This window comes from Prionailurus bengalensis, chromosome D4, assembly GCF_016509475.1.
Source record: "Prionailurus bengalensis isolate Pbe53 chromosome D4, Fcat_Pben_1.1_paternal_pri, whole genome shotgun sequence".
NCBI lineage: Eukaryota > Metazoa > Chordata > Mammalia > Carnivora > Felidae > Prionailurus > Prionailurus bengalensis.
The window spans coordinates 57,474,324-57,490,744 of record NC_057359.1 but is presented as its reverse complement, the minus strand read 5'-3'; the positions used below and the strand labels follow the sequence as shown (position 1 = coordinate 57,490,744).

Here is a 16,421-nt window from a genome sequence, read left to right as displayed (position 1 = left end):
GCAGTGTGTGTGGGTCCTGCTCGCGGCTGCACTGGGAGGCCACGCCCACTCAGCGTGTGGGCGGGGCAGACTTATTAGCATAGGACTTTTGGCCTGCTTTCCTAAATTAATTCATTTCTTATCTAGTTAGGAATCCTATTAATCAGAAAGCTTCTAGAAGTGTACAGTCTTGTAAGGTTATGCTGGAAAGTCGTTTTTATTTCTCATGCTACCAATCTATTCACCCTAACCATTTGATGAATAGCGTCTTGGACCTATAAAAGAGTAGAGCCTGTACACCCTTGCACAGTTCGTGCTGAAGGCCTGTTTCCTAGGCTACAAACGGAGGACTTGTTCCTTATTAACGCCTAGGGGAAAGTCCCCGGACCGCGGGCAGAGAGTGCCACGTGCATGCGCACGTAGACCTTCCCTGTGTTTCACTGTAAAGTCCGCCAAGAAGCGACCCCCCCGGTGTACGGCGGTGGGGGAGCTGAGCGGTGTGTTGCAGGGGTGTGTCCTCAGTCAGCTCTCCTAGTTACGCAGGCAGTGCGTTTGTGCGCACCAACCACACGGGGCTCATTCTCAGCGCGGCTGTAGTTTTGGTATATGCCACGGACATTTAGATATATGCCACGGACATTTAGACTTTAGCTGGGACGCGTTGGGGATCACCCTGGCATCGTCTAAGCCCCTCGGCAGCGCTCCTGCAGCCATTGAAACACCACTTCCTCGTGTGACTTAACACGTTTAACAAAAAAATTTTAACACTGAGAGAGACAGGGGAATGGCAAGAGAGAAGAGAGAGAAAATCCCAAGCAGACTCCCTTCGATCAGCGGAGAGCCTGAGGCTCGAACCCATAAACCGTGAGATTATGCCCTGAGCCACAATGGGGGGGGGGGGGGGGGCGGACACTGTTTTTTTTTGTATCGCTATTATATATATATTTTGCAATTCCCTTTTCTTGCCACGGTCTTTTCTTCTCTACCCTCTCCAATGGGCAAAAATGCCTGTAATAGCCACTATTTATTGTGTACCATGGCACATAGTAGAATGTGGACTGATAGCCTGGACTAGCATCCTGCCTCCCCTATGAAAGCTAAATGACTTTGGTCAAGTTACTTAATTCTCTCTGTGCCTTAGTTTCTACTCTGAGGAATTTCCATTCCTCAGTGTGATAACGTAGTGATAACACAGATTTATCTCACTGCTGTTATGATGATTAAGTGGGATAATTCAAGTAAAATGCTTAGAATCGTGCCTACTTACTAGTGATTTTAACTTGAGCAGCTGCTTTGAGTCAGGCACTTGAAATTATAACTCCTGGGCACCTTCCACTGAGACTTACTTTCTGTACAATGACTATATGTACAACCTTCAGATCTCAAATTGTGTTTCCTTCATTCAGAACCCTTAACTTTTTTATTTTTTTTAACGTTTATTTACTTTTGAGACAGAGAGAGACAGAGTATGAACAGGGGAGGGGCAGAGAGAGAGGGAGACACGGAATCGGAAGCAGGCTCCAAGCTCTGAGCCATCAGCCCAGAGCCCCACGCAGGGCTAGAGCTCACGGACCGCGAGATCGTGACCTGAGCTGAAGTCGGACGCCCAACCGACTGAGCCACCCAGGCGCCCCCAGAACCCTTAACTTCTAATTTATTCATTAGTGCAACTATTGTGCTTTCTTCAAACTGATGAAATTTGAAGTGGGGTTCATGAGAGAACAGCTAAGAAAAAAATTCTTGAGACATTTTTGGTGCAAAAAGGTGATTTTATTATAGCATGGGGATGGTGCAGAAAGAACTGTACTGGGATTGTTAAGGAGTGACTTGATTATATACTTTTAAGTTTGTGGAGGGAAGGGGCATAGAGGTAAAGTAAGTTTCTAAGGAGTTTTGAAGCAAGGCTTTCAGGACCATGAGGGGCTAGTTGCTGTTAAGTAAGGTCACTTTTAGCGTTTAATAAAATATAAACTTTAAGGCATTAAGGCAGCTACGAGTTCTTTGAGGAAGGTCACGCTCTGCATATTTCAGGTATCTATCAGTGGGCTTGCAAGCTGTAAGGAAATTTGAACTACATTTTTCTTGCCTTTGTTTCCCTGATCAAAACCACTATCACATGTCAATTATATCTTAATAAAATTGGAAAAAATCCATTTTGGTTTATTAAAATCAGTTAATTAAAAGTCAATTATTCTATGAAAATTGCTTATAAAAAGAAAATACTGCTAGACTGTTAATTGCAGGAGAGCAGGGGCCATATTTCTTTTCTTTATCATTTTATCCCTATAGCTAAGTATAGCACCTGGTGCTAGCCGGCACTCAATGAATCCTTGTTGAAAGAAATATGATCCCGGGTCATGATCTCACAGCTTGTGAGTTCGAGCCCCACGTGAGGCTCTGTGCTGACAGCCTGGAGACTGGAGCCTGCTTCAGATTCTGTGTCTCCATCTCTCTCTTCCCCTCCTTCACTCACGCTCTCTCTTTCCTTCAAAAATAAACATAAAAAAATTTTTAAAAAAAGAGAAAGAAATATGACCCAACAGGTAAATATAATTAAGCTCTTTTAAAGAATTATGAAACAAAGGTTCAGGAAGGCTGAGTAAGTTAATCAGGTACAATACAGGTAAGAGGCAAGTCAGAGATTCCAACTCTTTTCTGTCTCCCTATCAGGCACCTCATATCATCCCAACCCCCAGCTCTTCCACCCAGGACTTCTCCAGGCAGACTTGGGTAGTTTCCCTGTGTTCCACGCTGACTTTTAATTGTCTGGGATACATAGGGTCGTGTTCCTAATTAGATCAAGAGCACTTTGAGGAAGAAAACCATTTCCCACTCACAATTTTATCTCCAAAGCTTGGCACATAAGCAAGCAATCAGCACGTGTGACTTAAATGAATGAAGTATATGTATGTTAATGAAATGAATGGAATAAGAGTGTATCTTGTTCTTCCAGAAAGGTAAGGGGCAGGGTAGGGAGGAGAGACCCACACTCAGGGGAGTTGTCATAGTTTAGCTGATGATCAGGAGGCAGCCTGGTTGCAGAGCAGTGTAGTCCAAACCTTGAACCTAAGCCAACTGGCACAGTCAATGTAAACAGGTGGTTCAGGCCAGGTATAATATAATAAATGGTCCTCAACTGATCATTGCCTTTAGGGAATTTGGCCAGACATATCACTGACCTCTGGTCTAAGGAACTTGAAATCCTTCTTCCCATGTCAATAGCATCCCATGTGGTTGGTCTGTATCTGGGTAGGGCAGGTACTCTACTCCCTGAAGTGAACAAGTGCAAAGACATGGCTCAGTTTCCCAGGATAATACTGGGGCAGAGGTTTCTTTAATTCAACTAACTTTTGAGATTGACAGTTCTTAGGGACAGTTTGGATGAAGTGGGTCTGGAGCAGAGAATTTAAATTTCCTCTATCCCCTAAACTATTATACCAGTAATAATAAGAATGACAATGGTGATCTTATCCCCTATAGTCAGCCTTAGGGTGTGGTGGGATTGTAGGTATCGGGAGGCCTCCCCGTCCCATTCCTCTTTGCAGCACGCTCGGTGAGGAATACATTCTCTTGCATGGGTCTCAGAGTTGGAGAGAAAAGGCAGACACCTGTGGCAGAAGGGAATCTCTGTCATAAGGTGTGGCTTCCTTGTCTTGTTGGTCCTGCCTCATGCTACTTTGTCCCCTGCGAGTCTTTATGGGCTTACCTGCACAGCGGCACAGTAATCTCAGGCCTGCGTCTCCTCTGGCCAAAGGGGGTACAGGGCCACAAAGGGTGGGGGCGGAAGCCTGGAAGCTGCTGGGTGGCGCAGGTGCAGGCACAGGGCGGTGTCTTTGTTCTTGCACTCATCCATCCCCTCCCCCTTCCTCCCCGGAAACCAGTGACTCTGCCACCACCAGTATTGGAGATGCTGAGCTGTGGGGGCCAGGCCCAGGGAGGGGTGAGAGTGAAGGGGCCTGCAGCGGCTATCAGGTCATAAACCAGGCTGACCCTTCGGCACAGGACTTGCAGACTTGGCTCCCACATCAGCAGTCATGAGGAGCAGATGTGACAATTACACTTCGGATCAGCTAGTGCCCGGTGAGCTGGGCGGGGCAGGGGCAGGGGGAGGGGTCACATGGTCCGAAGTCCCACTTGCTAGGACCTGGAGGGTTGCGTTGGGCAGTAATGCCCTCCATCCTCTGGCATCCACAGGAATCCCCTCCATTGCCCAGGCCTGGGGACTATGGGCCCTCTCAGGGGCTGTGATGCTGCTGCTTCTCATCTCACTGGCTGCGCACTTGTTCCGATGGACTAGTGGCCGAAGCCAGAGCCACCCAGGACAGAGACGGTGAGTAGGGGACAACAGAGATAGGTGATCAAGAGTTCCTCCTTACCAAGAAGTCCCCACTCATCCTCTAATCTCTGTCTTGCAGCCCTGGAGGGTCTGTGGAAGAGGTCCCTCTGTATGGGAACCTGCATTATCTTCAGACTGGTAGGAAGCTGACAGAGGGGAGGGGCACAGAGGCCACGCACGTCCTGGGTGGGTGGGATAAGGGACTGCAGGAGGAGGAACAAGAAGTAACCAGATCACTACTGTTCCCTGTCTCAGGTCGGCTGTCTCAGGAACCAGGGCCAGATCAGCAGGATCCAACGCCTAGAGGCCCCAGCACGGTGAGTCATTTGTGGTGAGGAAGAGGGGAGGGAAGGAAGTGGGGGCTTTTCCAAGGGTCCAGTGAACTTCTAACAGCTTTGAATCTCTAGGCTGCAGAGGAAGTGATGTGCTATACCAGCCTGCAGTTGCGGCCTTCTCAGGGCCGTATCCCCAGCCCTGGAACCCCCATCAAGTACTCAGAGGTGGTGCTGGATTCTGAGCCAAAGCCCCAGGCCTCAGGCCCTGAGCCTGAGCTCTACGCCTCAGTGTGTGCCCAGACCCGCAGAGCGCGGGCTTCCTTCCCAGACCAGGCTTATGCCAATAGCCAGCCTGCACCTAGCTGAGATGGAGGGCCTGGCAGAGTGGGGCAAGCATCGCCCCAGCCTCCATTAGCCTACTGCTACCCTGTCCCTGGAATGACTGTTTCCCAGCCACCCCTCACCCCCACCCAAGACATGCAGCCATTGCCCAGTCACAGGAGGTAACGTTCCCCAAACTTCCTATCTGAGCTATGAGGGAGACATCTCAGGGGAACAGTAAGTAGGTCCCCAGTTTCTTGGGAAGGGAGGAAACAAAGGCAGTGGCCCCCTCTCCATCCACCTCCCCCCATCTATTACTCTAAGGCCCCAAGCTCCTAGGTTCTCACTTCCTCCTCCTTGTGGATTTTAACCAGATCCTCTCCACTCCCGCTCCTTTAAAGTCTACCCCTAACACTTCAGTGTTCCTTCAGACACAGGAAGTGGGCAGTGGTGGAAAGGGGAACAGCCTGAGAGGACAAGGATGGGTATACTCCTCAGGAGCCCATAGTCTGGAGGGATCCTGGAATCTAGTGACCTGAGGAACCCAAGCCTGGCTTCTTATCTGAGAACACTGGCAGGAGAATACCAGTCCACATCCTGCTGCCTCTGTTGTGTCCCCAAGTTTTCAAATAAAACTTCTACGTCTCAGAAAGTGTTTAGATTTTTATCTAGAGGGCTACAGACCTGCAACAGGCCCCACATTGTAGGCGTGTGAGCTTTGCTGTCTGCACAGAGCACTTCCGGGGGCACCTAGCTGGGGAAGATGGACCAAGAGGGTCGGTGACATCAACAGTGCCAAGGGTGGGTGCTGGGGTGGAGGCAAGAGCCCTGCTCCTCAAGCTGCTGCTAGAACATTGCCAGGATGTGCAGTCACCCCACTCCCATCACCTGGAGCTCACCAGCCCCCAACCTACTCTCCCCATGGCCTCTATGACTGCGTTGCCACCAGCCACAACCTCAGGTCTACCACAACCCATCTTCCTACGGCCTCTGTAGAGGCAAGTGTGGCTTGACAGACCTTTCGGAGGTTTCACGGGTAGAAGACAGTGGAAGCCGAGGCTTCTACTTCTGAAATTCTCTCATTCCCACTCACAGTCTCGGAGAAAAGCAGAGGAGAGAACGGTGCTCCTGAGCCCAGCCTGGTGATCCCAATGAGATGGGGGACCCTCTGCACACACACAGAATAACCCAAATGCCCCGGGGTTTCTGGACCTCTGAGGACCCCAACATGGACCTCCCCCAGAAGAGGCCCCGGTCGGGTCGCGGTAAAGAGCAGGCAGCTGAGGCTGTGTGGGAGGGAAGGTGGCTTCCGGGGCCTGCACTGGCTGCAGGGAACCACTGGCAGCGGGGTGTGGGGTTCTGAGAATTGCTAGTCTGAAGACTGCTCAACGTGTCCGCGGTCTGGGGTACGTGAGAGCCTGACTCTGTAAGAGAAGGGATTTGGGGTCCCCCAACCTCTGGGACGAGCCGGAAATTGCAGCCGATCCAGTACCACCACCAACCCAGGCCTTAAACTCCGCCCCCACACCGGCTTCCCTTGTCTGCTGAGGTCTCCGCCAGCTCACGACCGAACTCCGAGCGCCCCCGCCAGGCACCATGCAGGCCTACCACGACCTCTGCGCATGCGTACAGCTGCCCCTCCGCGGCATGCTGGGAAATGTAGTCCCGACAGTTCCGTTCCCCACCCCCCATCCTCCCTATCCAACCCCCCCCACACCCCCCGCGCCGAGTTTAGCCCTGAACTTCGCTGAGCGCCAAACTTGCGGTTCCCTGATCCCTACAACCTTTCAATTTTTCTCACTGTTTTGTCTATCACCGAGGTTCGTGCCCTAGCGTAGGCCCTCAGGCCCTCAGGCCAGGGCTGTGGCAACTTACTCATTGATCCCTGTATCTGGAAAACATAATTTGGGGAAGCCGGATCCACCTCAGACACCGTCCGACGACTCCCATGCCTCATCTCTCTAGCTGGTCAACTCCTTTCCCAAATACCTGGTAGTTCCCTCCCCTTCTGTAGCTCCAGGAGTGCATTCCTTAGTGGCCTCCCTTCCCTGACTGGTTATGATTCCAGCCATAAGAAGTGCCCTGTTCCTGGCAAATTCCCAGGGGCGGATCATTAGGGGAAGCCACTCTGGAGCCCCAGCTTTCTCCCTCTTCCTGAAATTCCAGCTAAGAGGATAGAGGATAAGCCTAAGATCTGAAGAGGAAGGGTTTTTGGGACGGCCAAATGCTCAAAGATTGGAAGTTCTTAAGGAATTACTTATAGGTGGGCGGGGCTTAGGAAGCCATCCAGCCAAGACCCCTCCCATCTTTGGCCTTGCTCTGTACTCCGTCAAGATGAGTCTAAACTTCCAAGCTTGTTCTGGCCCTAAGGAGGGAAACAGAGCTGGGACATGGAGAGAGACCAAGTCTAAATGACTTCATTTGAACCTTGGAATCAGACATGACCAGAGCTAGATCTGCCTTCTGAACTTTTTGGTTATGTAAGCTAATGCATTCTCTTTTTTTTTGCTTAAGTCATTCTAAGTTAGATTTTCTATCTCTTGCAACCACGAGTTCTGACTAATTCTGTGGGGGGAAAGACCAGCACACCAGGGCCAGCGGAAGATGCTGAACCTCTGAGATCTTCCCTTATTGCTCAACTCCTCCACCAGCCACCCTCCTCTGCCTTACTTAAATGTACTGTTGTTCCATTTGACCCTAAAATATTTTGCCTAGTGTGTGCCTCTTTCCAGGTTTTTAAATATCTAGAATTCTATAACTGGGAGGTGGCTGACAGATCTGGCCCAAGCTTATACCCACTGCAGGAACCACTCTACCAACTTCTTAAACATTTCCAGAAATAGGGACCTCGCTACCTTACAAGCACTCCTTTCCAGTCTTTCTTTTTGAGAGAACTTTTTTTTTTTTTAATTTGGAGCCAAAAGCTGCCCCCTATTATTTTTGTCATCAATTCTGCCTCCTGAGCTACAATCATACAAGCACACTTCTCCCTCCTGTACATGACAGCTCTGATGGATGGCCTAAGTTGTTTTTTCCCCCACCTTCCCAGGAAAAGCTCTCTAGAGTTCCTTTTACAGACCTTATGTGAAGTCTACTCATCATTCCCACTGTTTTGCTTGAGCAGAGTCTCTCTTTTTTTAATTTACTTTTTATTTTTTTAAGAGAGAGTGTGAAAGTATGAACAGGGAAGGGATAGAGGAAGAGGGAGAGAGGGAATCTTAAGCAGGCTCCATTCTTTTTTTTTTTTTTTAATTTTTTTTTTTAACGTTTATTTATTTTTGGGACAGAGAGAGACAGAGCATGAATGGGGGAGGGGCAGAGAGAGAGGGAGACACAGAATTGGAAACAGGCTCCAGGCTCTGAGCCATCAGCCCAGAGCCTGATGTGGGGCTCAAACTCACGGACCGCAAGATCGTGACCTGGCTGAAGCTGGACGCTTAACCGACTGCGCCACCCAGGCGCCCCAAGCAGGCTCCATTCTTAAGCAGAGCCGGATGTGGGGCTTGATCTCACAACCCTGGGATCAGGACCTGAGCCAAAATCAAGAGTCAGATGCTTAACCAAATGAGCCACCTAGGTGCCCAAGCAGAGTCTCTCTCAAAGTATTATGCTAAGAAGTGAATATAGTACTGACAGCACACAGTGGAGAACCCATCTCTCCATTGGGCACTAAGTCTATGGGCTTTGTTTGTAAGGAATACACTCCTTTAGCCTAGCTTAAAAGTGAAGGGGTGTTTACTTTTAGGACACCTGGGCAATTAACAAGCTGAATGGAGTGGGAATCACCGAATAGTGGCTATTGTATGTTTGGGCATCTGCAGACTGTTGTTATTGGATTTCAGATCTCAGATCTCAGCATCACTGGGGACCTTGGAGAAAGGAGTACATGGGTCTTCCCACTCCTGCTCCTCCTGTCCCATAACTCAGATACTCTCTCTGACAGAGTTTCTGCTTCTTTTATTTATTCCTAATTTTTTCCCAGTTTGCTAACTTGCTTCCTCATCTTCTACTATAAATTCTCTACTTCTTGTTTTTGCTTCCTTCACAACAGCTTCATATTTTCTCCCCTATCTCATGATCTCAGCTAAATGTTTAATTACTGAGCACTGAGCAATAGTGCTCAGTACTGCACTGAGTACTGAGCAATAGTGTGAGCACATGTGTTATAAAAGTCAAATAGAATCGAAAGGTATACAACAGTGGTTCTCAGACAGAAGTGATTTTGCCCCTCAAGAGACATTTGGCAACATCCAGAGACATGTTTAGTTGTCACAGCTGGGGAGCGAGTGCTATTGATATATAGTGGGTAGAGGCCAGGGATGCTGCTGAACATCCTACAACACACAGGCCAGCCATTCATCATACAGAATTTCTGTCCTCAAAAGTTAAAAGTGCTGAGGTTGAGGGGCACCTGGGTGGTTCAGTCAGTTGAGTGTCCAACTTTGGCTCAGGTTGTAATCTTGCAGTTTGTGAGTTCAGACCTTGCATCGGGCTCTCTGCTGTCAGTGCAGAGCCCACTTCAGATCCTCTGTCCCCCTCTCTCTCTGCCCCTCCCCTGCTCAAGTGCACATACACTCTCTCTTTCTCTCAAATAAAGAAACATTAAAGAAAAAAAAAAGTGCTGGGCGCCTGGGTGGCTCAGTCAGTTAAGTGTCCGACTTCAGCTCAGGTCATGATCTCATGGTTCCTGAGTTTGAGCCCCACATTGGGTGTATGAGAGTCTGGGTATATGGAAACCCTCTCCATTCCACAATCCCTGATGACTCCCAGCTATAGAGGACGAACTTTAAATGGGCTCTTCTGAGTTCCTGGCAGAGAGAATTTCCTGCAGACCAGTTTCTGGAGGACAGCCTCAGAGCCAAGAACAAGGACCTTCAGGAAGGCAGCAAGTCCCAGAAACAGCCGACTTCCCAGGAACAATCAGTGGCTTTGCTGAATCTCTCCAGCTCTCTGAAAAACTAATGGTGGGTTGAAATTCTCGGCCTTTGAGGCCAGGAGAATGCAGACAAACCAGAAGGCAGAGAGACCTGCTGGAGGGAACAAATGAATCTCTGACTGAATGAGAGCCTGGAGGAGATATGTGTGAAGGTCAAACACAAAAGATTTCCCTGAACTAGAAAATGTGATATCAGAACTAGAAATTTCCATACATAAATCAAAGGAGAGGATGGTTACTCCTAAACCCCAAAAGAGGTCCAGAAAATTAAACAGATGAAATATCTCAAAACATGTAACAAAAATATGGAAATGCAAATTATGTGGTGAAAGATGAGAGCCTGAACCAGACCCAGGAGATTTAGCCTGCAAATTCTGTGAGTTCCAGGAGAAAAGGAACAGTAGAGAAGAGGTTATGATTAAATAATAGGTGAAATTTCCCTGAGCTGAAGAAAGACAGCCCTATACAGGTTAAAATTCCTGAACTCTAAGGATAAGGGAAATCTTACACATTTCCAAGCAGAAAGAAAGTTCTTTCTTCTTATGCAACCCTGGAAGTTAAAAGACAGCAAAACTGAATGTGAGTTAATGGAAGAAAAGGCCTTCAACCAGGGCCTAGCTAAAGGAGGAAAGAAAGATATTTGAAGATTTACAAAAATTAGTCAGTATCTCATCTGAGAAATACTTTTAAGAAAAGACTCTAATGAAACAACAAATGAATTAGAACAGACTTCAAGATAGGGGAAGGTCAAGGGAAGAGGAAAGAAAACGGTGGAGTGCAACGAACCATGATCTATATATTTATATCTATATTTCTATATATGTATAGTACATCATATAAATGCTAAAACTCTTGAAACAGAAGGAACACGTACATTGTAAAGGAACTTCTAATAGGGACTGAATCATCTCAAGAAAACTCTGGAATCAGGTGGTGAGGGTAAGTCAAAGGTAAGTGTTCCAAGGATCTGGGGTGGTGGGGGGGGGAAGGAGGAGGAAAGGTAGTGAAAGTAGTCTAAAGACCATTTCTTATTGAGGTGGGGAGGAAGTAGAAGATAAGTAAAGTATGATGGAAATAGTTGTTCTGTTTTCACATACTAGAACAATCATGTGCATCTATTTCAGAGAACAAGGCAAAAGATGGTAACTATTAATAGAACGACAAACTCCAAATTAACAAGGAGAAAATGGGATGAATAGCCATTCATTCAATCCAACAAAGGTAAAGAAGGGTTCACAACAATGTTTACAAATTCAAAAACAAGTAAGATGGAAATAAATCAAATATATCACTCAGTATAGTAAATATGAGTGGGCTGAATTCTTCCATTAAAAGACTCTAAGACTTTCTTATAAGTCAAAATCTGGTCAATGCTACTTAGAAGAAACATACTTCTTCTAAGCAAAGTGATCAAGGGGCACCTGGGTGGCTCAGTGGGTTAAGCACCCTACTTGGGCTCAGGTCATGATCCCACAGTTCGTGAGTTCAAGCCCCACATTAGGCTTTCTGTTGTCAGCGAGGAGCCTCCTTCAGATCCTCTGTCCCCCTCTCTTTCTGCCCCTCACATGCGCTCTTTCTCTCTCTCTCAAAAACAAATAAACATTAAAGAAAAAAAAAAGGCAAAGTGATAAAGATTCAAATTAAAGATATGGGAAAGAGACACCAGGCAGATAAACAGAAAGCAGTGGTAGGTAACACTGGTATCCAACAAGGGGAATTTAAGTTACCAGCTGGAAGTGGTGTGAGGATTGCTTGCAAAGAGGTAGGAGGGAACTTTTAGGATGATGGGAATCTTCTGGATCTTGATTGTGGTGGTGGTTACATGACTGAATACATTTGTCAAAACTCATAGGATTGTACACTTAATACTGATAAAATTTATTGCGTGTCAATTACAATACAGTAAAGCTGGTTTTAAAAAAGAACAAAATTATAGTATTTACAAAATTTAAATGCTTAATGAAAAAATAGTGTAATACTGGATGCCATCTCAATTGCCCTGTATCATATATGCCCCAAATGCTATAAAGATAGCAAGCTTAAGAGAGAGAGAGAGAGAGAGAGAGAGAGAGAGAGAGAAAGGGGAGTACTTATTTCAATAGATTACAAAAAGAACAAGAAACCAAAAATAAGCAGGAAATGTCAAAAGCTGACATGAATGAAATGGAGAACCAACATAAATACTAAAGAGCATACACTTTAAAAAGTTCTTTAAAAGGGCTAATAAAGGGGCGCCTGGGTGGCTCAGTCGGTTGAGCTTCCGACTTCAGCTCAGGTCATGATCTCGAGGTATGTGAGTTCGAGCCCCGAGTCAGGCTCTGTGCTGAGAGCTCGGAGCCTGGAGTTGGCTTCAGATTCTGTGTCTCCCTCTCTCTCTGCTCCTCCCCCATTCATGCTCTGTTTCTCTCTCTGTCAAAAATAATTAAACATTAAAAAATAAATAAATAAAAGGGCTAATAAACCTCTTACAAGCATGCACACACACACAAAGAAAAAAGGAGTAAAAATAGACAATATTAGTTAGAAGAAAGAATTAAAGAATTATAAAAAGGTGCAACTTAAAATTCCTCATCAGGGCACCTGGGTGGCCCAATCAGTTGGGCGGCTGACTTCAGCTCAGGTCATGATCTTGCAGCTTGTGAGTACAAGCCCTGCGTAGGGCTCTGTGCTGACAGCTCAGAGCCTGGTGCCTGCTTCACATTCTAGGTCTCCTTCTCTCTCTCCCCCTCCCCTGCTCATGTTCTGTCTCTCTCGAAAATAAATAAACATTAAAAATAATAATAATAAATAAAATTCCTCATCAACTAACTTGAAAATTTAGAGGTAATAGATACATTTTAGGAAAAATGTAAATTACTAAAATTGGCCCAAGAGAAAGAAGAAAGCTTGAATAGCTCAACTTATCTTAGAAAAGACTAGAATAAAAAGGTGATTATAGACCTACTTTTAGAAAAGATTGCATTCAAATGACACCAGAACTAAGTTTTATCTATTCTTAAATAATGATAGCTTCCATGCCATTTAATTTAGTCAAAACTATAGGAAAAGAAGAAAAGCTCCCATATTTAATAGTTAGAGCCAGCTTAATTTAATATAGTTCCTTATAAAAATTCTATGTAAAAATGAAAAAGAGGAAAACTGCTGAAATATAATGAAGGCTTTTTACTAAAACTTAACAGCAAACATTGTTCTCAAGGGTGAAATACTAAAACCACTTCCATTAAAATAAACATTTAGTGGGGCACCTGGGTGGCTCAGTTGGTTGAGTGTCTGACTTTGGCTCAGGTCATGATCTCACAGTTTGTGAGTTTGAGCCCTGCGTTGGGCTCTGTGCTGACGGCTCAGAGCCTGGAGCCTGCTTCAGATTCTGTGTCTCCCTCTCTCTCTGCCCCTCCCCTACTCACACTCTGTTTCTCTCTCTCAAAAATAAATAAACATTAAAAAAAAAAAAAACATTTAGACAGAGATGCCTGTTATTATTCTTATTATTTAACATATCTTGGATGTTTTTACTAAATGCAGTAAGTCCTTAACCACATTTACATTTTTGTCAAGTAAAGTAACATATTCACAGATTCTGGGGATTAAAGTGTGAACATTTTGGAGAGGCCATTATTCTGCCTACCATGCTCTGTCTATAAATTAGAGCCTCCCAGAGCCAGTGGACTAAAGTAATGAAGTTGGATACAACCTGGTTTTCAGGGTCTCAGAAGCCTTCCTTGACTTCTTGATGTGGGCTGGACTTCACCAAAATTTATACAGATGAGCCCCTTTCCACACAGCAAATTCCTCATTTGCTGTCCTCATCGCTGGGCTGCCTCCTGTTATCTACCTTTACAACCGAGTCCCTGTAACAAACAATGGGGAGGCCAGGAGAGAGCAAGAAATGGGCTTTGGTGTCTGTGCTCATATGATATAATGGTTATGGAAAAGCTGAAATGCACAGCACTGGCTTCTCAGCTCTTAAAAGGCCCCAGGCTCTCCTGACATTTGGGCAAGTGGAGGCACAGTACGAGTTTCAGGCGTCCTTTCTGATATCCAATCTTGAAAGGTAATGTGAATGTCAATATTGCAAAGACACATGTGGGGAAGAAGGATCCCTCTCTCACACCCTATTCACAAAAGAAGGCATCGGAAGGGAAAGCAGAACGTCATAAGGAGATGTGTAACCATCCCCACAAGAGCTAAGGAGGACAGAGACACAGGCCAAGACTACTTAAGTTGTCTATGCCATTGTGGATGTGCAGTTTAGCTCACTCCAGGTGCATTTGGGGACCTTCTCTCTTGAAGCCTCTCCAAGGTCCCATTTAGGCAGCATATCCATTGGTTCTTTTTTTGAGCACATACTGGAAACTTGGTTTGGTATTTCACCTGGCCTCCAGGCCTTGCTCGCTTGTGTATTGGTTCTGAAAATGGGGATATTATCTATAGTTTATTGAATTCCTGCAGATGTTCCTGCAAAACGGATCTATGTACACACTGCCCCGCCCCCATACACCACAGATACAAGTACCCTGACAGCCCCCACCCACCCATGCCACCAGCTGCTCTATGTGCTCCCACTCACTCTCTTAGGCCCCACAGGCCCCCAGGGAGCCACCAACACACACTGTCCTCTGTTATCTGGAGGAGGTCCTGATAGGGTGACTGGGGGAGGGGACAAGGTTGTTGGAAACTTTAGTTAAGCAAGGACGGTTAACAGCTGCAGGGACACCTTAGGAAACAGTGAGTCTTAAAAAAGAAATACTTCTATAATCTGTCCCCATCACCTTTTAAGACTTTTCTGAAAATGGCCTCTCATTCCCTGCCATGGAAAAAAATAACAGCTCTCACAGGCACCCTTCAGCCCACAGAATCCTCAGAGCTTCGTCCTCCCAGCAGCCCTTGACATAGATGCTCACCTCACACAGGTGCACATCCTGCAAAGACCCTGGGATGCATGTACACACGTGCACACTCACACACAGGCAATATGCCACCTTTTGGGATGAGCACTGGGTGTTGTATGGAAACCAAGTTGTCAATAAATTTCATAAAAAAAAATATATATATATGCCTGCCTCTCCTCAGGTGACAAATGTGTTTTTCTACCTCAGTGGGCCCTTTGTGTGGGTGGGCTGTGGGGTGCTATTGGGCAGAGCTCTCAACAGACCCATAGGGCCCATCACAGCACTCCTCCACACACTACTAGTCATACACTACGGCTGTTCGCATGTGGTGAGGACCTCCTTCCCCTTCCTTTTTCCTCCCCACAGAGGTGGCAGTGTGTGAAGAGGTTCTGCGGGGGCAGATGTCACCCACTGCAAGTGGGTTTTTTTCCCACCTACATACCTTGTCTTGTTCCAGCTTCTTCCCACCTGTGGAAGTAAGCCCTTTAGGGTCACATCCTGGTAAAAGAACATTAGGGAGCACCTTTGAACTACTGTTCGACAGCCCCTCCTCCCCCACTGGTCTCCCTCTCAGTTAGGCCCTTGGCACCCATGAGGGCCTCCCAGCCCCTGCTCTTCTCCCACGAATGCCCCCTTTTTCCTTGGGGTTGGGTGTAAAGGGACAATGTTGAGACTCTTCTTTAAAGGAAGACCTTTAGAAGGAAAGTAAGAGAAAAAAACTAAAACCAAAACAAGAAAATATCAAAACCTCAGGTTCAGAGTCCGTGCACTCAGGACCCAGCCGTGCTTTGTTTCCCTGCCTCCCTTCTGAGAGAAGCTGCCGCCCTTCTTCACCGCCACACTACTCCTTTGTTCACCTGCTCCCTGACCCCCCACAAGGGAGTATATATGGTCCGTGCTGCAGGCTTTTCCCAAAGTGCACAAGCTGTGGGTTGTCCCTCATCCTCACCCCCAGCCCAGGCGTATCCCCAAGCTTCTGCCTTCTGGACTCAGCTTGCTGGATCCAGCTCAGATGTCCCAAGTCCAGCAGGGGGCAAGACGGATGGGGAAGGGGCTGATTGGCCAAACATGTAGTCCGAAGGGAACAAGGGTCCAGAAGGCCAGGGAGAGTTTGTGAAGAGGGAGTCTAGGGGAGTTTATAGAAGAGAAGCAGTGTGGCCCCAGATCCTCTGCATCCTCCAAAGGCTGCCACATTCTCAGGAAGGGCTTTGGAGTGAGAACCTTCCTATGTGTGAGATCCTCAGAAGCCCTGTAGGACTACAGCTGGAGGGGAGCTGAGTCTACCCTGAAAGCCCCCAAACTGATAAGGAAATGAGCCCCACCAAATCAAGGGCCTCTTTCTGGGAACCTACATCTGCTAGGAACCGCAGGATGAGGAGGAGCACGGGCTCCAAAGTAGGATACCCCGGTGTGATGGAGAGGATGGAGTTCCATTCTGGAGCAATGACTGCGGACATCTTCTGTGTTTAGTTGGGCACAAAAGAGCTCTGACAACACATAGATAAGCCCGTGCACAGAGCAGCCAAGAGAAGAGCATGGGGCAAATCAGGGTAGATGATCAAGAGGATAGGCATTTAGAGCCCAGTACCGCCAAAATGGGTCTGGGATCCATGCAGGGGGAGCACAGGCAGGACACAGGGACAGGCCTGAGTAGTGAGCCCTGACACCTCCAGCCTCTACCCACA

General features: G+C 47.0%; 1 protein-coding gene across 2 annotated transcripts; it reads left to right on the top strand.

Moving 5' to 3' along the window:
- Positions 1-805: 805 nt before the first annotated feature.
- Positions 806-5,559, top strand: SIT1 (signaling threshold regulating transmembrane adaptor 1). Of its 2 annotated transcripts, XM_043565395.1 has the most exons (6): positions 806-843; positions 3,982-4,059; positions 4,174-4,309; positions 4,395-4,453; positions 4,571-4,632; positions 4,723-5,559. In XM_043565395.1, the coding sequence occupies exons 2-6, from the start codon at positions 4,014-4,016 to the stop codon at positions 4,954-4,956; spliced, it is 537 nt and encodes a 178-aa protein (XP_043421330.1). In that variant the 5' UTR covers positions 806-843; positions 3,982-4,013; the 3' UTR covers positions 4,957-5,559. The 2 variants fall into 2 exon arrangements, with proteins under 2 accessions (XP_043421330.1, XP_043421328.1); XM_043565393.1 differs by lacking the exon at positions 806-843 and having other exon boundaries at positions 2,446-4,059.
- The last annotated feature ends 10,862 nt before the right edge of the window (positions 5,560-16,421 follow it).

Bases quoted from the DNA above. Each gene is read 5' to 3' on its own strand.
- SIT1 (XM_043565395.1), top strand. From the start codon at position 4,014: ATGAGGAGCAGATGTGACAATTACACTTCGGATCAGCTAGTGCCCG. The intron at 4,310-4,394 runs GTGAGTAGGGGA...TCTGTCTTGCAG, and splicing joins AGCCACCCAGGACAGAGACG to CCCTGGAGGGTCTGTGGAAG. The intron at 4,633-4,722 runs GTGAGTCATTTG...TTGAATCTCTAG, and splicing joins CGCCTAGAGGCCCCAGCACG to GCTGCAGAGGAAGTGATGTG.